General features: G+C 62.9%; 7 protein-coding genes across 7 annotated transcripts; 3 read left to right on the forward strand and 4 right to left on the reverse strand.

Annotated features, from left to right (window-relative positions):
* Positions 1-112: 112 nt before the first annotated feature.
* PAN0_013d4627 (uncharacterized protein) lies at positions 113-6,271 on the reverse strand (the record flags this gene model as incomplete). Its single annotated transcript, XM_014799755.1, has 1 exon — positions 113-6,271. One exon carries the CDS (start codon positions 6,269-6,271, stop codon positions 113-115), a length of 6,159 nt encoding a protein of 2,052 aa, XP_014655241.1.
* A 1,991-nt stretch (positions 6,272-8,262) lies between these two features.
* On the reverse strand, positions 8,263-11,331 carry PAN0_013d4628 (DNA ligase; the record flags this gene model as incomplete). The annotated part of the gene is made up of 1 exon (XM_014799756.1): positions 8,263-11,331. The coding sequence occupies one exon, from the start codon at positions 11,329-11,331 to the stop codon at positions 8,263-8,265; it is 3,069 nt and encodes a 1,022-aa protein (XP_014655242.1).
* Positions 11,332-11,642: 311 nt separating this feature from the next.
* On the forward strand, positions 11,643-12,770 carry PAN0_013c4629 (p-loop containing nucleoside triphosphate hydrolase protein; the record flags this gene model as incomplete). Its single annotated transcript, XM_014799757.1, has 1 exon — positions 11,643-12,770. One exon carries the CDS (start codon positions 11,643-11,645, stop codon positions 12,768-12,770), a length of 1,128 nt encoding a protein of 375 aa, XP_014655243.1.
* A 95-nt stretch (positions 12,771-12,865) lies between these two features.
* PAN0_013d4630 (dihydrodipicolinate synthetase) lies at positions 12,866-13,867 on the reverse strand (the record flags this gene model as incomplete). The annotated part of the gene is made up of 1 exon (XM_014799758.1): positions 12,866-13,867. The coding sequence occupies one exon, from the start codon at positions 13,865-13,867 to the stop codon at positions 12,866-12,868; it is 1,002 nt and encodes a 333-aa protein (XP_014655244.1).
* Positions 13,868-14,529: 662 nt separating this feature from the next.
* On the forward strand, positions 14,530-15,054 carry PAN0_013c4631 (thioesterase/thiol ester dehydrase-isomerase; the record flags this gene model as incomplete). Its single annotated transcript, XM_014799759.1, has 1 exon — positions 14,530-15,054. One exon carries the CDS (start codon positions 14,530-14,532, stop codon positions 15,052-15,054), a length of 525 nt encoding a protein of 174 aa, XP_014655245.1.
* A 25-nt stretch (positions 15,055-15,079) lies between these two features.
* On the reverse strand, positions 15,080-19,885 carry PAN0_013d4632 (p-loop containing nucleoside triphosphate hydrolase protein; the record flags this gene model as incomplete). Its single annotated transcript, XM_014799760.1, has 1 exon — positions 15,080-19,885. One exon carries the CDS (start codon positions 19,883-19,885, stop codon positions 15,080-15,082), a length of 4,806 nt encoding a protein of 1,601 aa, XP_014655246.1.
* Positions 19,886-20,879: 994 nt separating this feature from the next.
* On the forward strand, positions 20,880-23,603 carry PAN0_013c4633 (uncharacterized protein; the record flags this gene model as incomplete). The annotated part of the gene is made up of 1 exon (XM_014799761.1): positions 20,880-23,603. One exon carries the CDS (start codon positions 20,880-20,882, stop codon positions 23,601-23,603), a length of 2,724 nt encoding a protein of 907 aa, XP_014655247.1.
* Positions 23,604-24,601: the final 998 nt, after the last annotated feature.

Here is a 24,601-nt window from a genome sequence, read left to right on the forward strand (position 1 = left end):
GCATACCTCCATCCCAAAACGCAACACCACTCAATAACTCACACAGCACATCCAAATGCCAAAAAAAAAAGCTCGTGAGATTTCGTGATTCCGTCGCATGGAGGTGCGACGACTACAAAGACTGCAGGCGCTGCAATGCGCTCTGCACCAGCTGGAGCTGCATGCGCTGCTGAGCCGCGCTGTCATCTGATGCGTTGGGCTCCACCGAGCCCAGTCCCTCCACCACCGCAGCGAGCGGCTCGACAAAGGATGCCTTGTACCCGTCGATGCCCCTGACGATACCGTCGAGTGCCGCGCTCGCAACCCCGGCCTTCGTCTGCATCTCCAGAGAGTACAGGAGCGAGAGCGTCTCGATCAACCCTGCGCCCTCTTCTGCCACTGCTCCCAGTTGCGCCTGCTTGTCTTCTGAAACTCTACCCTTGGTCGGCAATAGCCTTGCTGGTACGACAATAATCTGACCTAGCAGCGCCACAATGCCCTGCACCGGCACCTCGTCGCCATCTTGGCCCGCCTGCATCGGCGCCGTCCACGTCGCCAGCGCCGTGCGAAGGATCGAAATGGCTCCGGCGCGGAGCTGTGCAAACGGCGACTCGCTGATCACCTGGCCCAGCACCCGCACGCTCACCGCCTTTTCGCACCGATCCACCAGCAGACTCGTCAGCAGCTTGAAGCGGATCAGCCGCGCCGACGGGCTGGGCGAGATGACGCTCTGTGTGGCCAGCGTCTGCGCCAAGCACGAGGCCAAGTCGGCAGACAGGATGTACCGGCTCGCGGAAGCGTCGCGCTCCAGCCCGTGCATGCACCACTGCATCCACACGAGGCTCGTGTCCGCCAGCGCATCCTCCTTGCCCTCGTCGAGCTCCGGCGACGCCGCTGCCTTGGTCTGCTCGCCGAGCGCGAGCAGCGCCACGGGCAGCGCAGCTTCGAGCTGGGTTTGCGCACGCACGCCCTTCCACTCGGACGGGCGATCTCGCGCATACCCCGAGTAGAGCAGGTGCACATGCAACACAAAGCCCGCCACGCCAAGCGCCGAGAGCGTCTCGCGCGTGTCGTCGTCCTCGGGAGCGCGAGCCATGCTCGTCAGCGCGCTCGACCAGATCGAGCCCAAATCCACCTCGAGCGACGAGAGCGTCTTGGAGACCTCGGCGAACAGCGGCTCGTTGCGCTTCACCGAACTTGCCTCGGCTCCGGCCGCGATTGCATAGCGCGGATTCTGCGAGAAGAACAGCTCCTCGGCCAATGCGCGCTTGGCGCCGTCCAGATGCGGCAGACACACGGTGACGCCTTGGAGGAAGCGGCCGAGCACCTCGCGCGACGTCTTGCGCACCGGCTCCCTCTCGCACGTGCCCATGCAGTGCAGCTCCCAGTCGGCCACGATGAGCGCCGTCGAGCAACACGTCTTGATCGCCTCGTCGGCGAGTTTCTGGCACATAGCCTCAGCCACTCCGGACATGGCGTCAAGGCCGAGCATGAGACACTGCGGCAGACGTCCAAAGACGGGCGAGAAGCCCTGCGGCTTCTTGGTGCGGATGCGCGGAAGCACCGTGTTCAACAGCCGCATCAGATAGATCGTCTCGGCCGCCGAACTCCATGCCACCTCGCCGCTCGCGACGAGCTCGAAGTAGAGCGGTTGCGTCTCGAGCATCTCGCCGCATCGAGTGTCGACTGCCATGTACACCTCGCGCGATGACGCGTTCTCTCCAAGCAGGTCGAGCAGACGCTGTGCCATGTCGGCAGCCTGGACCGTGCCGCCCGAATCTCGATCTACCACACCGGCTACGGGGGTCAGGCCCTTGAAAAGATCAAAGGAGAGCGCGTCGAGCTCCTGCGCAAAGCGTCCGAGATCCTCGCCCTGGACACGAAGCAAGTACGATGAGACTGCCGAGACTAGCTTGGTGATTTCGTCCCAGCTCGGCGGTTGATCCTCGCGCGAGAAAGCGCCGGTCAAGGCCGCTAGAGATGCAAGCGTGACGGACAAATCGAAATCACCGGCATCATCGGTGGCCGGGGTTTCATTCGGAGCTGAGGCGGTCGCAGTGGCACCCACCTTCTCCCGCAAGTCGACCATAGTTCGAGACTGGGAAGCCGACTGAGCCGTGGTCGAGGGCGACGACTCTTCCTGCACCACGTCGAAGGCGAGGTTCGACGAAGCCCGGAGACGCGGGGGATTCTCTGGGAAGGGTATGCCTGCAGCCGGTGCGGAGACACTGCCCGCAGGACCCAATGAGCGACCGCGGGAGTATTGCTCGTGATCGTCGCTACCATGCGATATGGTGCTGCGCTGTTTGCCTGCGCCCGCCGGTATCTCGGACCACGTCGGGCGGAAAGGAGTCGTAGGCGTCTCACCGACGTCTGCATCCTCACTCGCGGCTCCAGCAAGACCCGAAGCCAAGCGATACGAGGCGTGACGGCGCCGGCTCGAGCCAGGGCGGCGCAACTTGAGATCGAGCGCACCGGCAGAAAAGCCGGTATCGGAGTCCTCTCCCAGCACCGCTTCACGCGCACGCAAGTCTGGGCTTGCCCAGAGCGCGCCGGCGTCATCGTAGTCGGGCTCGATGTCAGGATTGTAGTCGGTGGTGGTGCCGCCAATGCTGAGCGCCTTGCGGACCGCATCGAGAGCGCGCGTGTCGGTGACATGCACAAAGACCTTGTTGGATGCGTGACTGCGATGCGAGGCGCTCATTCCACGAGCTCGGCTCGACTTGCGCGAGCGTGCACGGCTGGTCGCCCTCGAGTTGGGAGCCGACTGGGGCGACGGACTGTTCTGCGCCGAACTCTGCTTGGCAGCGAGGCGGAGCAGCTCTGGAGATGTCTCGATGGTGAGTCCGAGGCTGCTGCGTTCGAGCTCGTGAGGGTCTCGTCGATGACGGTCGCCTTCGCGGTGAGACGCCATACTTCCATCGCGTTTCTTGAGATTGCCATGCGCATGAGCGGGACTGGCTGTACGACTTGCGCGAGGTGTGGTGTGATTCGAATCGATCATGGCTTTGCGGGACGGATGGATGGCGGCAGCAAATTCGCTGTGTGCGTTGTGCAGTCTGCCGAGGCGCGCAAGACTGTCGGTACTGGCATCGCGGTGCAGCTCGCGCGCGTCTCGGTCGGCGCCAACGGCAGACGAGGCTCGCGAGCGTGTGCGTTGGGAGCGACCGGCGACGCTGGAGGAGCGGCTGTACGATGGACGCGGGCCGACGAAGCTGACGTGTCCAGAGGGGCGTCGTGGGAAGCGGAGGACGAGGTAGAAGGTGAGGCACTTGACATCGCCTGCTTTTCCTGATGTGCTGCTGGAGCCTGAGACCGGAGCATTGGCGGGCGTACCGGGTGGCCTTGGCATGCCGGTGGCGCGCAAGCTCTCGGGTTTGGGTGGTGTAGAGAGCGAACGTCGATTGGCAGGGCGTCTGCCGAAGCTGAGCGCGCTGAAGATGGACTGCACCAGGCTCTGAGGCTCCTCGTCGGCTTGGTCTGCGGGCGGATCGACGAGCTCGAGGACACACTCAAAGATGTGAATGTGCGAGTACGGATCGCGCTCGGATCGGGCGGCTTGAATCGGAAACGGCGTGCTGGGCGAAAGTGTGGCGGGCACGACGCATCCTTCTGACTGGGCAGACACGGGCGTGTCGCCAGTGCGAGACGCTGAAGAGCCCGAGGCGGAGGCACTTGCACCGGCAGCGGCTGTAGGCGCATTGGCGTTGTTGAAGTCTTGGAAGGCCGCGTCGAAGGGACCGGGCGTGGGTGGAAGACTGGCGCTAGAGCTCATGTCGGGCCAGCAGTGATAGAGAATGCCAGCGCATCGGAGGCAGTACTTGATGTAGGAAAGCACGCGCTGGGGCGGCTGGTAGCTCGGGTTGCTAAGCAGGAGGCTGGGAGCGGGCGAGAGGTTGGCATCCGAGACGTCGACATTGGCGAAGGTGGGCGAAGTGGGACGCGAATTCATCGGAGTGGTGCGCTTTGAGGCAGTCGGAGTGGCGCCGCTGGGGAGAAGAGGCGAGGTGAGCGCCGCCTCGGCTGCTGGACCGACGACGAGCGGAAGGTTCATCTTGTGCTGCGGCTCGACGGGGATGTAGGTGGTGCTTTTGAAGTCTTTGACACCGCGGTTGGGCTCGTCGGTGGACGAGTCGAGCGCGTTGACGAGTTCGTCAAAGTAGCGCATACGACGCTCGCCGTTGATCTCGAGCAGCTTTGCGACGCGGTCGCGGAGCTCTGGATCGTGGATGGTGGCGACGGCGCGCTGGGCACGGATGGCCATGGAGCGTACGCTGGTGTGGGAAGCGCCGATGGGATAGCGGACGCCGGTGAGCAGACGGAGCATGGTGATTCCGCACGTCCATGCATCGACTTCGGGCCCCCAGTAGTGGACGGTGCCGACGGGGTTGCGGAGAGCGGTGACGATCTCGGGGCAGTGGAAGGCGGGGCTGCCGCAGCAGGTGGAGAGCTTTGCGTCGCTGCGGCTGAAGTGGGTGGCGAGGCCAAAGTCGAGCAGCTTGAGCTGGAGGGTATCTGGATGTACGAGGATGTTTTCGGGTTTGATGTCGCGATGACAGATCTGAAGCGGATGGTGGATGGCGTGCACGGCGGAGAGGAGCTGGTCGAGGATGCAATTGGCGACGCCGGTGGGCAAGATGGGGTGATGGGGCGGCGACTGTTCGGAGCGCATGGGAAGGAGAGCCTCAAGGGTGACGTATCCGTCAAGATACTCCTCGACGAGGTAGAAGTGGCCGGGAGTGCGTATGGTCTCGTAGACGTTGACGAGGTTTGGGTGCGGAGGGAGTTCGGCCAGCAGCGTGGGCTCGCGGAGAAGGCGAGTTGCGATCAAGGGGTGATGGGGAAAGAGCGGGGTATGCTTGATGGCAAAGAGCTGAGGATCTCCGGTGGGACCGTGTGGCTTGGACGCGAGAAAGACGCTGGAGAACTTGCCGCGACCGAGGATCTTTGGGAGAAGGGTATATTCGGAGATGCCTCGTGTGAGGAGCTTGTCGGCGGAGGTGACGATGACGGGATCGTGACGCCGCGACTGGACCTCGTCGAGCGAAGGGAGGACGCGTGCTGCGGCCCATGAGCGCGATAGTCTGGGTGGCGTGCGACGCTCCTTGGAGCGACGAGGTCGAGTGTTGGAAGAGCTTGAAGAGGCTTCGAGCCCGTTGCCGTTGCCGTTGCCATTGCCATTGCCATTGTTGTTGTTGCTGCTACTGCTGCCGCTGCTGCCACTGCTTGGCGGGATGCTGAGACCGCTTGTACCGGAGCCGGAAGCGGAAGCGGGGGTGTTGGCGCGTGTGCTTCGAGTGGAAGTGTCGTTGGAGCCCGAGGAAGGACCTGCATCGGCGTCGTCATCGCTGAGGTCGGGGAGTTTGAGCAAGTCGAGGACGGCGCTTCCCGCGCCCCTGGTCTTTTCCCACGCTTCCTGTTCTGCGAGCTTGGCGGCGGCGGCGGCCTTGAGACGCTGACGCTCGCGTTCGGCTTCGTCGAGGGATGCGGGATGGGTGGGATCGACGTGATGGCGGGGCTGGGTAGGGGCGCCGTGCGGTGATGATGGTGGCTCGGAGGGACGCGTGTAGGGTGGGGCTGCCGAGTGGGTTCGCGCAACGCGGTGGGATTGCGCGCGTTTGTAAGGCGGATGTGTTGGCGCAGGCATGTTTGCCGAGGTGGATGCTGAGGAAGCTTGGTTGGATGGGTGTGGTTGTGGATGCGATGCACGGTTGATGGGCAAGGATGGATTGGAGACGGAAGCAAACGACTTGAGCGTGGCGAGCGAGCTGGAGCGTTTGTGTGCTCTGAGGCTGTCTGTGATCTGGCGTCGCTCGAGGGAGGTCAAGGTTGAGATTGCGCTTCCGGTGGCATTGACGTTGGCGGTGGCCGAGGGAGGGTCGGCGATGCTCGAGCGATGACCTTGGGATATTGTACGGAGCGGAGGCGCGGGTGCTGGCGACGAGGAGCGGCTTTGCCTTGCTGAGGAGGTGGCCGAGCCGGGAGCGCTGCGCAGGGAGCGAGTGGATGCAGAGGGAGCAGGCGGCGGCGCCAATGGAGTAGGTGGTGCAGGCGCGGTTGGGAAAGCGATGGTGGCGACGGAAGCGGCGTTGGCGATGCTTGCTGCTGGAGGGGGTGGTGGCGGGGGCGATGGTGGCGAGGTGGTAGCCAGATGAGGTTGTGAGAAGGAGGAAGAAGGGGCCGAGGCCGACGACGAGGAAGCCATGGCGGCGAGAGTGGGCGGCGGCGACCTGGAGTTGGAAGCGTGGAGCGGGCCGACTGCCTCGTGGACGCCGGAGGAAGCCGGATTCATGGCGGTCGCTGAGTCAGTGCTGTGCACAATGGACGGCGACAGCGGCGATGAAGAGCTATGCTTGCCAAGGCATGAGAGCGGGTGGGTGCGGTATCTGCGAGTGTTTGTGTGGCTGCGGGCGTGGAAGCGAAGCCAGGCGTGACGTGGTGGTGACGCCGGCTCGGGAGCACAGGCGAGCTCTAATGGGATGCTGGGCAGGCGAGCAGGCCGAGGAGTGAAAGCAGTCGGAGTTTGTTGGCGGCCGGCTGATAGCAACGACTAGCTCGGAGGGGCCTTCACAGGTGACGGACAGACGCGCGGAAGATGCAGCGTTTGTCACAAACCCAAACGAGCGGCCGAGTGACCGAACCAAGCTGAAGGCGCGTGTTGGTCTGAGATTGGGGCGCACCGTTTGTGGCTTGCCGGTGTGTCGCAGTCGCCGTCGTGGTTGGAGCAGAGCGTCGAAGCGCTGACGGGCGGTTCGGGTAAGGTGATTGTAGGAGAGATAGAGTGCGTGGATTGCGATAAGCTGCGATGACGGGACGCGACCGCCGAATCGCGGGGCAAGCTTCGAGAGCCAAAAGCCCAGAGCCCAGAGCCCAGAACGCTCAACGCAAAGACACCGCGTGGGAAGCGAGCCGAAACGAATCGGCGGCGCCGAATTGCGAGCAAGCGAGCGAGCGGGCGGGCGGGCGGGCGGACAAACGAACAGACGTGCGATGATGAACGTCGAGAGAGATAGAGATAGCGACGCCCGCTCGCCAATCGGTGTTGCTACCAACCAATCAACCGACCAAGCCAAGCTGGCTCAGCACTGCATCAGTGCCCTCCCACCAAAAGCCAACAGCAGCGCGCGGCTGATAAGTGCAGGGGCGTGGGCGTGGACGTGGGCAGGAGCGAGAGGCACATGGAGCCGTGCGTTCGGGACGCGCTCTTGACCTCGCCTGTGTTTGAAAATTCAAGAAATCAATTTGACATTTTGCACGCCTCGATTGCCACGGCACATCTGCCCCGCCATGTTGGTCTCTCGCTGCCCCTCTCTCCCTCTCCACCTCTGCTCGCTCTCTCGTCGGCGCTGAAGCGGACCCTAGCCATCGAAAGATAAGGCGGAGTGCAATTAAGCATGTGAACCGCCTAGCCTCGCCCTGCCCTCACGCCAACCCTCGAAAGTTTGACGTCCATGCATCCTCTTCGCCACACAACGGCTGCAAGTGTGCAAGTGCAAGCGCAAGCGCAAACCTGCAATGTCGGCATTGTGGACAAAGCGAGGTCGACTCAGGTCAGCTCAGGCACCAAAGCCAAACTGGAGAGGCCAAAAACGAGCTCAGGATCGACGACGCGCGCCTCACCTGCAGCTCTGGCCTCACAGCACAATTTGGCTGAGGCGAGCTGCAGTCGAATGCACGCGCCTGCAGCCCCTCAGCCACACACACGCACACATGCTCAGCTGGAGTCGAGTGCGGGAAATTTGCAGCTTCTCCCCTCAGCCTGTCGTGCTCTCAATTTCGGTGCATTTCCGGTGAAGCGCTCCGCTGCGATCGGAAGCGTGCCGGCGTGTGTGTATTGTAAGTGTACTCTGTGTGTGTGTTCGGAAGAGCCGAGCGAGCCTGCGTGACTGGGCGAATCTCAAAAGGAGTGGTGAATAGCTCGCTGCATCTCCCCACCAGCAACGGAGCAACGGAGGTGGGGCTTCGGGTGTGCACCGCTTTCGGATGTAGCGGTCGCCTCGTTCCGTATCGCCTTTGATGCAGCCCTTCTTGGCAGGGTCCCTCGCGGCCTCTTTTTCCGACTGCAGCTTCTGCGAGGTCCAATCCCTTGCCGCCTGCTTTTGTGTCAAAACGCCAATCACGCGCCCATGAATCCGTTGCATACGATGGCATTCCCGCGTGTGCAGCTTTATTTTCTCTGCCGCAGCCGCATTCTCAATCGCTCGCGGCCGATCTTGCTTCGGCACAATCTAAGCCACACGCCCCCTCCTATTGTCGCGGATGCATGGCGACGACAAGGCAAATCTAGAATTCAAAGTCATCGTCCGCAGCAGGCTTGCGTGGAGCCTCGTCGTCGTCGTCGTCGTCGCGCGCATCGGGTGCCGGTGCCGCCTTTTGCTGCTCAAAGTACATCTTGGCCAGCATGGCGGGTGTGCTGGCCTGCTCCACCGTCTTGTCCTCTCGCCGACGCATGAAGCGTGGAAATCGGATCGACAACCCGCGCTCTTCGTTGACCAGCCCGATCGCCGCCGTATAGTTGGGGCTCACCGTCACATCCGCACCGCGGATCTCCCACACCTCGCTCGGTCGCCACCAGACGTCCGGGAACAAGTTGCCCGTATCGACCTCGTAGCCGAAAGGAGGCGGCTCGCCGTACCGTGCACGCACGCACGATTCGCTCCCTTCCGCATACCGCACGTTGAGCTCCTTGTAAAAGGCATCGGTGAAGCCAGAGATGCACTTGCACACCGCCTGCAGCACGCCTGTCCCCGGCTCGTACAGCGCCAGCAGCATCGGCGACCACCACGTCGCTTTGCGCCCCATCCCATGCCACGCACCGATCGGAACCACATCCAGCGAGTCGCCCAGTCCGTCCACATAGTCCTTCTTCACCTTGAGCCACGACTCGCACCGCTTGTCCGGCTCGTACGTCGACAGCAGCGCCTTGCCGCGTCCATTGACGCCCTTGCCCACCTCGCCTGCTACGTGGCTCGCACCTCGCCCCGCCTCGACTGTGGCTACCGCTTCGTCCTCGTTGTCCATCGCCAGGTCGTCGTCCACCACGTCTGCCAGCTTGTGCAGCCGCGCACTTGGTGGTGAGCTGCCGTTCTCGCCATCGTCGTCCTCCTCCTCGTCTTCCTCTGCATCGTCTTCTTCTACTGGCTCACCGACACCGTCCTGGTGGCTCGGGCGCGGTGCCTCCCAGTGATGGTCGAGCGACTTGACCATGATGCCCTCGCACTTGTATTCCTGCGCCTGTGCGAAGAAGCGCGCCACTTGGTCGGCATCGGTGCTCTCGCACGAACGCACGTGTGCGAACCGCGCGATCAGCGGGCTTTGCGGCGACAGCGGCGGGAAGCGCGTATGCAGCAGCCGGCGGCGCGTGCGAAATGACGACTTGAGCAGCGACTCGCCGTCGAGGTACATGAGGTCGAACGCAAAGACACCCACCTTGACCTTGATCTCGTGCAGAGAGACGTCCTTGCGGCTGCGGTTCGCCAGCGTCTGGAACGGAAGCAGCCGCCCATCCAGGTCCATGGCCACCACCTCGGCGTCCATAATGAACGAAGTCACCTTCTGCCGCTCTGCCGCCGCCTCGGCCTCGAGCTGCTGCCCCATGAGCAGCGGCACCATGTCGGTGATGTCCGGGTACTTTTCAGTCATCTCTTCCAGATGGCGCGAGAACAGCCTCACGTACACCTCGCCGTTGGTGCCCACCCACTTGCCGCACTTGACGGCGCCGTTGCTGCTGGCGGTATCGTCGCGCACACTGCGCCTTGCCTCCGCGCCGGCACTTCTGGGCACGTAGATCGCGTGGATCTGGCATCGCTGACCGTCGTACTTGAACTCGGACACGAACGCGCGCGCGCCGAGCTTGGCATGCATGGCGCCGAGCGAGCGCGTGATCGAGCCGAGCATAGGCGAAATCGGCGTGCCAATGCGCAGCGGCACATGCTCCGACAACCCTGGCAATCCGTGCTTCAACAGCGACGGTACGATCACGCCAAAGTTCGAGTGGCGCGCACGCACTTCTCGCACCAGCTTTTCGGCTCGAGCCAATCGCTCCATGAGTACGAGACGCTGCGGATCCTGGCGTTCCTTGGGCTTGGTTGCATTGGCGAGGATGCCACTGCGCTCGCTCGGATGGACGAGCAGCATATTTGCGCGTTCTCGCTCCTTGTCATTGCTCGGTGGCGTCAAGGCCGTCGAGTGCTCGACGAGCGCAAAGGTGCGCGCGAGGGCGGTGGCGATGGTGGTTCGCACCGCCTGGATGCGCAGATGGCTGATAAACGTGCGCACGAGGAAGCGCGTCTCCTCGCCCCGACTCGCAACGAGCAGTTTGGTGACCACGCCGAGCTTTTGGTTGGCACTGCCCGTGCCGCCGAGGCGTGCGATGCTGTGCAAGTTCTGAAACAGCCGCTGCACGGTGATGGGCGGCGGACGCACGAGGGCCTTGACGTCCTTCTTGGCCTCGTACGCCACGTCGCCCGGATCGCCGGTCTTGTCCCAGACCTGCTTGAGGAAGCGCGCCGACTTGCCCGTGACCGACTTGATGGCTTTGTTGACGATCGACCCGCCCAGGCCGAGCTCGACGCCGTCGTACGGCGGTGCGATGTGGTTGCTCACCAGGTACACCGTGGGCAGCAGCGAGTCCGGATCGTGCGCGCGCACCGTGCGCAGCAGATTCGTCAGCAGCGTCGTGATGGCCAGCCGCGAGCGCGTGGCCGAGATGAGCACGAATGCGTGCGTCAGCAGCGCATACGGCGTTGTGGGCACCAGCTCGCCGTGCTTGCCCGCGACATGCGGCCACGCGGATGTATCCACCGCCGAAGGGTCGTACACGAAGATGTCGTCGCCAAGTGGAATCGCGTCGATCGCTGCATCTAAGGCGACGAGATCGACTGGTTTGGCGGCTGATGGTGGCTTCTTGGATGGCGAAGGCGGCGCCGAAGCATCCATCGCGTGAGAAGCAGGCTGGAAATTCGAAGCGCCTGCAGCAGCGCCGTCTTTAGGCGCGGGGTCTCCAGACCACTCTAGATGGAGCCGCCTGGCCATATCCTCATCAGCTCTCATGCGAGCGCGATAGTCCTCCACCGAAACGCCAGCATCCTGCGCCGCAAGCTCTGCTGCAAACTGCGCATCCTTCTCTTCCTGCGACGTTGCAGCCAGATCGACGTCCCCAACTTGGGCCTTTTGCTTCCCTCGGGCGGTCTCGGATATCGGTGAGGTAGGTTCAGCGGCAAAGGTCGGTTTGGATGCGATGGAGGGGCTGGTGAAAAAAGAGGTGAGCGCGGACTGGTGCGGCGCCTTGAGCTTCTTGGTGGGAGTTGCCGGGGTGGACGATGCCGAGTTGGAGCGCTTGTGAGGCGCCATAGCGGCGGTCAAGGGCGACACGAGGTGAACGCAGCCGTCGTCATGGGTTCATACCACGTCGGCAGTGGTTGAATCCGGCTAAGGTGTAGTGACGGTCTCTAGGGTTGAGGTGATGGTGGCCATCCGGCAACATGCACTCGGTACGACCCCCCACAAAGAGGAGAAATGTGGAGGCTGAGCTGCGCAACTGGCGCGCTCGGCACTCGGAAGTCGTTCAAGCGCTCTTTGTCATTTTTTGACAGGCTGCGATTCTTCACTTCCTCTACTGTCCTTCACCCTCACTCCTCTCTCCTTCGATCTTGACCCTCGGCATGTTGGCGCAAGCGACAAGACGCGGGACGGCTTGTGCTGTGGCATCGGCCACTCCCACTCGCATAAATCTGTCGCGCACCGCCAATCCGCTTGCTCGCCCATCACATCGGACATTTGCTAGTACGAGCACCTCACGCTCGCACGAGAACCCGCTCGGGCTGCCGCGCAACAACCAGCGCATTCCACCGACCATGCCGCGGCGCGGAGGGCCGCCTCAACCACGCCGCATCCCGCACGTCAAGCACGTCGTCTGCGTCTCGTCAGGCAAGGGCGGGGTGGGCAAATCCACGATCTCGTCGAATCTCGCGGTGGCACTCGCGCACACGCAGCGTCCTGGCACACGGCGGCCAAGAGTAGGGCTGCTGGACCTGGACATCTTTGGGCCGAGCGTACCCAAGCTCATGGGACTCGAGGGGATGGGCGAGGCGGAGCTCACGCGCGACGGAGCGCTGATCCCTTTGACGAATCACGGCGTGCGGTGCATGTCGATGGGGTTTCTCTTAGGCAATACGCGAGCTGACGCGGATGGGGAGGAGGAGAGGGTGGTGGCATGGAGGGGGATGATGGTGATGAAAGCGACGCAGCAGTTGTTGTTCGACGTAGATTGGCGGCAGGATCCGCACGCCGCGCGCACGAGTACCGGTGGTGGGGAGGAGGGAGGGTTGGATGTGTTGGTGATCGACATGCCGCCGGGGACGGGCGATGTGGCGCTGTCGCTCGCGCAGCTGGTCGAGGTGGATGCGGCGCTGGTAGTGACCACGCCGCAAGAGGTGGCGCTGCTCGACGCGCGCAAGGGCGTCGCCATGTTTCGCAAGACCAACGTCCCCGTAGCGGGGCTCGTGCTCAACATGAGCCACTTTGTCAGCCCCGACACCGGTCGCGCGTTCGAGCTGTTTGGCAACGCAGCGGCGGTGGAGCGGTATGCGGACAAGCAGAAGATCGAGGTGCTTGCTAGGATTCCGCTCCAGCCGCATGTGAGTGCCGGCGGCGATAGCGGCACACCTGTGACGCTCAGGGAGACACTCGAAACGCAGGATGCGGACGGCAAGGCTCTGACGCAGGACAACCTCATCCGAACGGCGTTTCTCGACCTTGCCCAGCGCGTGTGGACGCGTCTGCAATCATAGCCTACATTCCTTTACGATGACTAGATTCGCATTCGACTCGAGACAGGATGTGCAGGGGAAACAGGCCAAGTGTGAATGTGCACGAGGGGAGGAGGCTAGGGCTTGGCGGGGGTGACGTTGGCCTTGGATTCGAGCTGGCGTTCGAACTCGAGTGCCTGTTTGAGTTCGGCCTCGAGCATTGCTCTGACCTCCTTGCTTGCCGGTTGGAGGGGCATCCTGCACACCCCCGCGGGGTAATACCACCTCTCGAGCGCCGCCTTGGTGCCCGGAATCCCCGCCTTGAACAGGACCCAGTCTGCATGGCTGACGATCTTCTGCACCTGCTGGGCCTGCTGCAACTTGGTCCAGTCCTTTTCATCGATCGCCTGGTTTGTGAGGTTGTAGAGATGGACGAGGGTCCTGGGGATGATGTTACCCGAGCCTGCGATGACTCCGTTCATGCCGGCCATCATTCCGGGGATGATGATGTCTGCAAAGCCGCTCCATACGTGGAATCCGGGTCGGGTGATTGCAGCTGCTACGCGCGAGGCTTTGCCGATGGAGGCGCAGGTGAGTTTGGTGCCGCAGATGTTGGGGTGTTGGGCGATCTCGATGAGCTGGTCCGAATCCAAATCCACACCGCCCACGCACGCGGGGAAGTTGTATACCATCACCGGGATGGGCGACTCGTCCGCAACGGTCGTGAAGAACTGCTTGACCGCGAAACGGTCCTTGGCCATGGCGCCTGCAAAGTAGCCCGGAAGGATCACGATGGCTGCATCTGCACCTGCGCGGGCTGCATCGCGACAGTTGGCAATCGTCTCTTTGACCGACCCCGTGCCCGTACCGGCAATGATCTGGGTCGAAGAGAGTCCGGCTTCAGCGAGGTACTCGCGTGCGGATCGCACCAGTTCGAATCGTTCCGGCGTAGAGAGATGGATCGCTTCACCATTGGTACCCATAATGACCAGTCCGGAGCCGGAACCAGCAAGACGGAGCACATGCGTCTTCCAGGCGGCATAGTCGATTTCCTCGTCCGCAAGGAACGGTGTCGCCAGTGGCGTCCACACGCCTCCGTTGAGCGGTGCAGCCTGGTATCCGTTAGTAGTCTGTGTCATCGCAGCAAACAGTGGGTGTGGGGGACGGGAAGGTGGAGCTGGAGGGAGTTGGGGAAAGGAGGGCTTGCGGGTATATATGCCCGAAGGCGGGGGGGAGGGGGAAGGGTGATCTCGCGCGGGGCGGCAAAGTGGGGTTGCGCGGGGGGAGCAGAGGGAGGCGGACAACGAACCGAGAGAGTGGGGGGAAAGTGCACAAGGCGCGCGGTCATGGTGCGCAGCTTCCGCACCTTTTGCGCAACCCTCTCCTCCCCCGCAACTGTCGTACAGCGAGAACGTGGGGGAAATCCACCTTGCCACCCGCGTCTCTCCCCCCACCCACACCACGTCCCTTTCTTCTTCACTTGTTGACACTCACACCCGTCCATGTGCTGCTGAGCATGTGTAGCGTTTGGGACGAGTGTGTGGGTTGGAAGCTGGGGTTTGTGGGTTGTAGTGTTGCTTTGGTGCTGCCAGGGCAAAGGGGTGGTTGTTGGGTTGGGCTCGCTCCCCCACGTCGACGCGCACGCAAATCTCAGCGGCCCACTGCGCCCTTCCGAACCGAAAGCTTTGTACGCCCGTCGCACATCGGCCAATTTCGCGCTGTTTTTTCACTCCGATCCCGGCCCCCGCCTTCCCTCGCGCACAGACACCATCTCTCCCCTCCCCGCCCCCTCTGCGCAGCAATGACGCTCACTTCGCCCTCAGCATGCCTGCGGTTCGTGCAGCGTATCTGTCGTTCGTTCCAGTCCATCTCGGGTCACGATGCAGTCACCATTCCCCAGCTCAAGATCAACAGCGCCCGGCCAGGCTTTGTCGCAGCCACGTTTACCATTGGCAAGCACAACCTCAACCGCCTAGGCTCGCTGCATGGAGGTTGCATCGCCACACTCACCGATACTATGGGATCCCTAGCCATCGCATCCAAAGGGCTCTATTCGACGGGCGTTAGCACGGATATCAACACGACCTACGTCAAGGCTGCAGGCACCGCAGGTACCACGATCAATGTCCAGGCCCATCTCATCAGCATGGGCAAGACGCTGGCGTTTACAAGGGTCGAGTTGCTCCATCAAGACAGCGGTCAGCTACTGGCGTATGGAAGCCATACAAAGTACATCAAGGCCGCCATGAGGGATGCTGAAAACGTCACTTTTGATCCCGACGGTCAGAATGTGGTCGAAGGAAAACAACCCCAAGAATGGAAGTAGATGCAATCGTAACATTCAAATGCGATCAGGGAAGAAGGAGGATCCAGCGACCGTCGACGAGCTTCTGCTGAGCACGGAGGGCGGGTAGAGGCCAACCGAGGCCGCCTGCCAGACCGTCATTCTCGCTGCCCACCGCGTAGGTCGAGGTGACCACGACTTCCCTCGTCCCCGCCTGGCCCGCCTTGACCGCCTGCACGCTCGCCTTGACCCCCTCCACGCCCCCCTCGACCGGAACGGGCTTGCTGAAACTACACAGCGCGCGGCCCAGCGTGGTGAGCCAGGTGGGATTGATCTTGGTCAGTGTCTTGAGCCACACCGTTCCCTTTTGCGCGTCCTCGCCCCCCGCGGCCACGCGCGGTTGACTGCGGTGCACCTCGCCGAACACCACCCAGGCAGGCGGGGTGGTGTGGTAAAACGCCGAGGTCGGGTGGACGAACGCGAAGCCGGCGACGCCCATGGCTTTGTACGGCACGCCGCGCGTCGACTGCATCCGATCCCCGCCGCCCTTGGTGCGCAGCTTGAACAGCATCTGATCCGTCCGCTCGTCCGCGTGCGCCACAGACGCTGCAACCACACCCTCGTTCGAGATCAAATCGGCACGCACCGCCACTTGATCGATGTACGCCGCGGCTAGCAGCTGCCGGATCACCTTGAGCTGCACCTCGCTCGGCGGGGTCAGCTTGGGATCCGCCAGGCCGCGAGCGAGGTTCGGAAAGGTGCCGCCGATGAGGCTGCATAGCTGGGCACGCAGCTTGTGGATCTCCTCCATCGCCTTGGGGCGCAGGAAGTTCTTGTCGCAAAACGCAACGCTGCCCCCGGCGTACTCGTACGCGCCCACCACGCTCAGCAGCCGGAAGGTGTCCGAGAGTCCAGCGCCCAAGGCCTCGAACTTGCGCATGGTGGCAAAGTACTTGGCGCGCCGAGCCTTGCGCCGCTCCTTGTCGAGCAGCTCAGCGTTGGTCACGTTGCGCAGCTCGGCGTCGAGCTCCTCGTCGCCGTCCATCGTGCCGAACGCACGGTCGTAGTCGTCCCCCTCCTCCGCCGCTGATGAGGCGGGCGCACGGCGGTCACCGTACTCTTCGTCCAGCAGCTGCTCGCGGATGAACGGATCCCCGATACTCAGCGCCGCCACCATGGCCACGATGTACGGCAGGCAGCCGTGCTGCTCGCCCTGCGCCAGCATCTTGGCGTACCGCGGCGCTACGGGGAACAGCGTCATAGTGCGCCCGAGCTCGGTCACCTGCGCATGCTGCACCTTGCGCAACCCCTTGCCCACACTCACCGACGCCACCGCAGGCGCAGACAGCGCACCGAGGTGCGTGAGCACCTGCTCGGCCTTGCGCAGCGCCACGCGATCCGGTGGCGTGGGGAACGGAAAGTTGGCCACATTGTCAATGTTCATCGCCTTCATCGAGAGCACCAGCCCATCGACGGGCGTGCGCAGGATTTCGGGGCGAGAGAACTGCGCAAAGTGCTCCTCGTACACCGCGCTCGAATACAGCCGGTAGCAGTGACCCGGGCCGGTACGACCCGCTCGACCCGCGCGTTGGGAGGCAGACGCCTTGCTGATCCACGACACTTCGTACGACTGCACACCGCTCGTCAGGTCGTACTTGCGCTCCTTGCTGCGACCGCAGTCGATGACGTACCGGATGTTGGGGATGGTCAGCGACGTCTCCGCCACATTGGTCGCCACCACCACCAGCCGCGCATCGGCGGGCGGCGCGTCAAAGATGCGCATCTGCTTGTCTGTGGGCAGCAGCGAGTACAAAGGCAGAATGTGCATCGGCACGTCGCTGTCGTCCTTCAGCTCGTCGGGCAGTGCGTCGTCGTCGCTACCATCGGCTTCATCGTCCGTATCCAGCGCATCCGGGTCCGCATCGGCAGCACCATCATCAACATCGGCCGCAAGGTCGCGGTCCACGCCCAGATCCACCTCTTCCGCCTCTACGTCCGCATCGCGCGCCGTGATCTTCATCTTGGCATCCGCGTCCGCATCGGCATCTTGGTCCTCGATGCTGTTGCGGCGGCGACCTGTGCGGTTTTGGACGCGCTCGCGCTCGCGCTTCTTGCGCTCGATCGCACGGCTCCCAAAGCGCGCCTCGAGCTTGCGGCACACGCTCGTGATCTCCTGCTGTCCCGTGAGGAAGATCAGGATGCCGCCGGGAGGCAGTCGCGCATGGATCTTGGTCGCCTTGTTCACCGACTCGCCAATGTAGTCCTGCACCGTCTTGCGGTTGAAGTGCAGCGTGACCTCGTGCTGTCGCGTGTCGATGTTGACCACGGGCGGTGGGGTGGTGAAGAGCGTCGTGTTCTCGGTAAAGTCGGCGACGCGGAGTGTGGCACTCATGATGATGAGCCGGAGTGGTCGTGCATCCTTCTCTCCCTCGAGCCAGCGTTTCTCGCGCAGCCGGACGATGCGGCTCAGCACGCCGATGAGCACGTCGGTGTTGATGCTGCGTTCGTGCGCCTCGTCCACCACGATGGCGCTGTACTTGGTGAGCAGAAAGTCGGCCGCCAGCTCGCGCAGCAGCACACCGTCGGTCATGAACTTGATCGCCGTGTCCGCGCTCACCGTGGCGTCGTATCGGATCTGGTGCGACACGCGGTCTGCGGGCAAGCTGAGCTCCGAGGCGACGCGCTGCGCCATGCTCACCGCCGCAACTCGACGCGGCTGGGTCACGCCGATCATGCCCGGATTGAGACTGTTCTTGCTGCCGAATCCGGCCTCGTACAGGAACTGCGGCACCTGCGTCGTCTTGCCCGATCCCGTCTCACCACAGATGACCGTCACGGGGTTCTGCATGATGGTGCGCACGATCGTCTCTTCCTCCGCCACCACGGGCAGCTTGAGCCGCGACGCAGTGAGCTTCTCGGACCGCTGCACCTCGATATGCGTTAGCGGCGTGGGCGCGTCGGTGGCGGTGTCGGAGGATAGCGCCGCTTCGAGCTCGGCGTAGTGCTTGGCGGCAAAGGCCGAGGTGGAGCGCACGCTCTCTTCGTCGCGCCCGAGCGGGCCGCGCGCCACGCCGTCGCTGGGCATGAGATCGCCCACCTTGATCTTGAAGCCGCCCACGGGCTCCAGGTTGTACGCCGTGTCGTCGTCAACGGGCGCGCTGGCGTCGGCAGCGTCGGTGCCCGTTGCGTTGGTGGGCGCGGATGCAGAGCCGCCGATACCGAGCGCGGCGCGCGCCCAGTCTTTGAAGCCCGAGGAGCGTTTGGTAGTGCCAATGCCGCGCCGACGCGAGCGGTACTCTTCGGTGTCTTCCTCGTCGTCTTCGTCGTCCTCGCTGGATTCGTCGTCGTCTGATGCTTCTTCGTCATCGTCGCTCTGATCAGAGTCGTGAGCTGGTGTAGCCTCGACCATCTGCTCATCCTCATCTTCATCGTCGCTGTCGGATAGATCGGATCCTTGCTGCTCGACACGCTTCGAGGTGGATGCGGAGGAAGAGGCTTGTGCGTCGTTGCCAGAGGATTCGGACGGGAGCAAACCTCGGAGACGCATGGCTTCGAGGAAGACGGCTTCCTCGTCGTCGTCTGTATCGGGCTCCTCGGATTCCAGGTCGTCGTCGTCGTCGTCGTCGTCGTCATCATCGTCGACCTCCTCATCGAGTTCGTCTTGGTCGTCTTGGTCGATGCTGCCCTGAGATGGGGCGTCTGCGTCGTCGTGGTCGGAGTCGTCCTGGTCCCATCCTGGACCAGAGGTGGTGGCCTTGGCTTTGCCCTTGCCCTTGACGTCGTTTGCCTGACTGGCTTCCTGGACTGCCTGGGCTGCCTGGGCTGCCAGGGCGGCTTGAGCGGCCTGCTTTTCCTGGGTCTTGCGCCAGAGCGACGCGCGGGGAGCAGGCCCCATGCGGTCGGCGTCGACCATGGGTGGGGGGCGGGATGCGGAAGCGGCCGGGCGAGATGCGGACTCGGCCTCGGATTCGGAGCTGTCGAAGCTCGAGTCGCTGTCACGAGCTTGCTGAAGACGCGTGGCCGCATTGACGCGGGCGACCTTGGCTTTCTTGGCGCGCTTGCGCATGGTGGGCATGATGGGGTTGCCACTTGCATCCTTGGCAAGCGCGGATCCGAGCCTAGCAGCGGCGAGGGCCGAGCCTGGGACAGGTGCGGATGTTGTGGAAGCTGCCGAAGTGGTAGCGGCGGATGCTGGTTGTTGCTTGGACTTGTCAAAGAGGCTGGCTGCGGCCAGGATCCTTGCTCGGCGAACGGGATCCTCCTCTACCTCACCAATGGGCCCGTGGTCCTCTCCATCATCCTCTACATCCTCTGGTGGCGTAAAGTTGCCTTCATCTTCGTCGCCTTGGACGTCGTTCTGCATGTTGTCGAGGTCTGCATCGTCGTCGTCCTCGTCGATTTGCATGATGGCGCCGTTCATGGTCCTTCTGCGGCGTTTTCCGCCTCGATCTGACTTTTGGCCGGCGGTGTCGATCCTCTCCTCCATGGTCTTTGCGCGACCGGTACCGAGGGTGGCGGCGGACTTGAGCGTGGTGCGGTCGATCTCTGCCGAGGACTGTGCCAGCTTGGACATGATGCGGACGCGCTCCTCCTTCTTGAGGCGCGAGGCGATGTAGGCGTCGAGACGCTTGCGCTTCTTGGACGACATGGGTGCGTCTGCATCCTGGCCCGAGGACTCGAGGAGTTGCCTGCGCTGCTGCTCTGCCTCTTTCCTGCGGAGGTCGTCTTGGCTGCCGGGCACGATGAGCTGGGCGTTGGAGTCGTAGGCGTCGGCCTCGCGTTGGCGCAGGGAGCGCTTGTTCTTGTGCGAGGATCCGCCGACGGTCGAGCCGCGCGCCTTGGCGTTGTAGCGTTCCTTGACCGGCTTCTTCATCGTTTCCGTATCTGTGCGTGGACAAGGAGCAGATGGTGTAAGGAGACGGAGGAGACTGTTCGGGATCTTCTCCACCTGTCACTGAGCCACCTGCTGCCGCTCGCTTTCCAGTCTGCTGCACTTGCTCCACTCAAATCCAAAAATTTTGGAGCCGCCAGGCGCACTCTCTTCTGGTTCCGACTTCCGAGCCTTCGGTAAAAAGGACTCGAAAAGGCCTCAAAAAAAGGCGGAAAAAAAAGCGCCGAAAAATGCGCGAGAAAAAGGGGTGCAATTTATGCGTCGACTACTACTGCACCGCACGGCATCCTCCAGTACCGACAGCCGGAATAGTTTCAAGCGCAACTCAGCTCAAGATGCTGAACAGCTCGTGGTGCGCGACTGATGCCTCTGAAAGTGTTGCTGCTTGGCAATGCGCACTGGCGCGGGCAAGGGTGGGCTTGGTGTTGGAGTCGGAAGGGCCGGCGGCGAGAGAGGCGCGTGTGTGCTTTTCTCAAATCTCGTGTGGAGGAACGAGCGGCGCGTTTGCCAGAAGAAGCGGCTCAGCTGCGCGCATTTCGGCGTGGGAAGGCGAGAGGCAGCGGAAAATCCAGAGCCGAGCGTCCAACGCGTTGCAGCCCAAAGTGCCAAGTGAGAGGGTCTGCATCCGAATCACATCGCTAATCGGATCTCTCTCTACCATCACTCCCGCCTCGACTGCCATCCATCCCCTTTCTTCCGCATCACCATCACATCAAGCGTCAAGCTAACGACTTTACAGTCGCCAACGCATGGTCGCGCCGGTCGCGCACGACTCAGCCATCCGAGCCGAGACACCCGATCTCATGACCCCCCGGCGCCTAGGCTTCTCCACCGTCACATCACGTCGAGCTCAGCAACTTGGCTCAGCATCTTGGCTCCGCATCTCGGCTCGCTCCGACGGCCGCCTCCTCACCCGCGTGGGTCGAGTTCTGCTGACTCTTAGTAGCAGGAGGTCGTGATCCCGACCAGCACGGCGATGGACACCTACATACCCGGATCACGCGACCCATCCGGTCGGGAGCGCACCGACAGCTGGACCTCAGCCCACCGGCGCAGGTCCCAGTCTCCGCCCGCCCGCAATCAACGCGACCGTCTGCCCGATCACCACCCGCCTGGACACGAACGCGATGGTCAGCGCCGCTCCCGCGCCGATCAGGACGCTCCTCCGATCATCTTGGCCAGGAAGCCTTCCACCGCTGGCGCCTCCAGCCTACCATCGAGACCAGACGCCTCCACATCACGCGCCGCCTCCATCCCTTCCTCCTCCTCTTCCTCCACTACTTTGTCGCGCGCTGATCTCGTCTCCCGCATCGTCGCATCCGCACCGGAGCGCTCCCTTTTCGATGGCATGGAAGAAAAGCGAAGGGCCATCGCAGAGCACCGCATCGAGCTCAGTGCGCTCCTCAAGAAGATCAAGCAGACGCAGGACCTTCTCATCAAGGCATCCGCCTCCAACGAACAGCAACTCGCCTCCTTCCTCCGCAAATCCCAGCAGTCCCAGTCCGATCTCGAGCACAAGATCGCCGTCGAATCCGACAACCTATACCGCATGCAAGTAGAGTGGCAGCTCGCCCTCACCGAAAACCTCATTCCATCCCTGATCGCCAGCTCATCCCTCCCGCCCGACCCCAGGCTCGAGGAGCTGCGCGCAGACATGCGAGCCGACCAGAAGTTCGTTCGCGACGTCGACAGCAGGACTCGCGTGTGCTCGGGCCAAATATCCAGGTTCCAGAGCGACCTGTCAAAGGTCAGAGCCGACTGCGCCGCCCTCTCCAAGGACCAATCGTCCACCCTCGACCGCGTCGACCGCATCGCCAAAGACGTCCAGGACACCCGCGTTCAGCTCAGCCAAGATCTCCACGACACCAAAAGGGAGCTCCGCAGGGATCTCGACAAGGACGTCGCCCAGATCACCCAAAACCAACAACGCATCCGCCGCCTCGAGAAGGACTTCGGGTCCGTCAAGACAGATGCCGTCACCGCCGCCTCCCGCGCCCTCTCCACCGCCTCCACCAGCCCTCGTCCCTCGCATGCCTCGTCAATGCGCGCCACCTCGCCCACCCGAGATCCCCGCTCCCGCCCCACGCCCAAACCGTCCACGTCCACGTCCGCAGACGTTGCCTCCACTGCTTCCTCCACCACTGCCAGCACTTCCGCTCTCCCAGCCACCACAGCCAACGCCGCTCCGTCGCAAGCTGAAAAGACATCCACCCACGAGTTCGTCACGCGCACCCAGTTCCGCAAGTGGATGCGCGACTTTCAGCGCGACCTCGAAATCCAGTTCGACGAGCTCAAGGACCTCGCTGTCCAGGAAGCCACCGCAGAGAACCAAGCTTGCATGGAGGAGCGCATTCAGGCCCTCGCCCTCAAGTGGAGGAACAAGTTTACGGCCACTTTTGGCGACAAGGACGCCGCCGCCGAGACAGACAAGCAGGCTACGAGCGGCTCCAACGCCAATGCCGCGCCATCCGATACAACGCCCATGGATGTCGACGCGTCGGCAGCGCCAAACGCGGCACCCGAAGTCGCCGTCGCAGTCGAAACACTACCTGCGCCCGCTCCAGCAGCCGCGTCCGCATCCGCATCCGCATCCGCATCCGCATCCTCACAGCCTTCACCAGCGCCGACGAACTCTGCAACAGCCGCACCGCAAACCACATCCACCGACGCCGCGACATCCGCAACGCAGTCAAACTCGACGTCGGTACCAACACCAGCACCGGCACCGGCATCCGTATCTTCGCCCTCGCCAGCCACGAATGCTGCCGATGCGGTGGTCGCAGACGGCTCGTCCGTGACAGATGCCGCCAAGTCGCAGACCAACGGCAAGACCGCGCCCGTGCTTCAAATGGTGTTCAGCATACTCGAGTCTTTCAAGACTCAGATCACCTCGGTCGAGTCGAAGCTCAAGGAGGAGCTAGACAGCGTGCGCTCGCAAGACCGCAAGGAGTTTGACGCTCTTCTCAGCTCGCCCGAGCAGCTCAAGCAGCTTGCAGCGGCGCTCAAGCAGCACAGCGACACTGCACCCGCCGTGGCTACCTTGCCCGACGCTGCCGACGCGGTCTCGTCGGCGGTTGTGTCGGGCATCCGCGATGTACAGCAGGCGCTGGTGGAACGGCTCCAGGTAATCGAGCAGTGGAAAGTCGAGTTTGTCGTCTACGTCGACAAGAAGGCCGCCTGGTTGCAAAAGCAGCTCGAGGTGCTCGATGACCAGTCGTCGCTCCAGGGCGCGCTGCTCATCAAGCTTTCCGAGCACGCCAATCCGCGCCGCCTGCCGCCGACGACGCCTGCCACGGCGGTTGTGCCAACGCCGCCGTTGCCCTCGCCTGTTGCGCGCGCGGCGATGCCTCCGGTGGTAACTACGCCAGCTCATGCAGCAGCGCAGCCACAACCTCGTCCGCAGCCCCACCCGCAGGTATATCGCACCGTGCAACAGCAACAGCCTGCGGTGTTGAATCCGAGTGTGATGGCGCAGCCGGTACAGTCTGCCTCCGACGTGGCCGCGCTGTCGGCAGCACACATGTCCGGCGTTTACAATCATCCTGCCCACGTGCAGCAGCACCAGCAGCAGCAGCACCAGCAGCAGCACCAGCAGCAGCACCAGCAGCAGCACCAGCAGCAGCACCAGCAGCACCAGCCGCACCAGCAGCATCCCCTGCCCCAACGCCCTTACTCGCACTCCGGCCCGGGCTACCCTTGAGCTTTACACTGCTCGTCATGCGCATCTAGTCCTCTGCGGCTCCCATCTGTACAACGACTCCGTGCCGACCTTTGCGAAATCTGTACAAGTACTCGCCTGTGACCTTTGGTCGCTGCACGTCTGCGATCTGAGTCTTGAACTTTGCCCGATTTGGGAGTGCGATGCACAGTCGGCGGCGATTGGAAAGCGGGGTCATTTTGGAGCATGTTAGACCGTGCTATCCTGTCCGGGTTCATTTTCGAAATCTGGAGGTGAGAACTTCGGAGCCGAGTAGCATCTGCAAGGCGAAACAAAAATTCCCACGATTGCGTCGGTGGTCTCTGCCAAATGGCCCGCAAATTTGTCACGCCAAAGCCACGCCTCCGAACTGAAGTGTGCATTTCAGCGCGCGCCGCCGTCTGAAGCGCTCGATTTCATCTCCAGGCTGGCTTGAAATTCGAGCTTGGCCGCACCGCGCTGTGCTGCCCAAACTTCTGAGAAGCCAGAGAGAGCGCGATGGGAGCGAGAGGGAGAGAGAGAGAGAGAGGGAGACGGAGCGACGCGCGGAGCCGGGAGTGGTCTTCGAGTTTGAGGGCTGAGTGCGAGACGAAATTCGCAACTGCAGACGGCGGCACAGTTGAGCCTTTGGCTTTGGAGAGAGTGTGTGAGCAGCCGCAAGCAGCAGCAGCGGTGCCGTGTCGAGACCACCGGGCTTCAAGGTTCTCACCGTCAGCTTTCATCACCTCCCCTCAAGACACATACATCGCCCATCATGCCGAAGTAGGTATTTGCGCCACACGCATCGTCAGCAGCATACGTCGCACACGCACTCGTCGGAGCCATCCAGGTCGCCAGCATCAGACTCGACACACTCGGCCAAGAGAATCCATGAATCGACATTTCAATCGCCCAGTAGTACCAGCCAACCTCGGGACAGCATATCGGACACGCTCAGAATGTACACCGACACATCAGATGCAGCAGATCGTGGCGTCATGCTGCCAGTGATGCGCACGATT

Source organism: Moesziomyces antarcticus (genome assembly GCF_000747765.1).
Source record: "Moesziomyces antarcticus DNA, scaffold: scaffold_v10013, strain JCM 10317, whole genome shotgun sequence".
NCBI classification, from domain to species: Eukaryota; Fungi; Basidiomycota; class Ustilaginomycetes; order Ustilaginales; family Ustilaginaceae; genus Moesziomyces; species Moesziomyces antarcticus.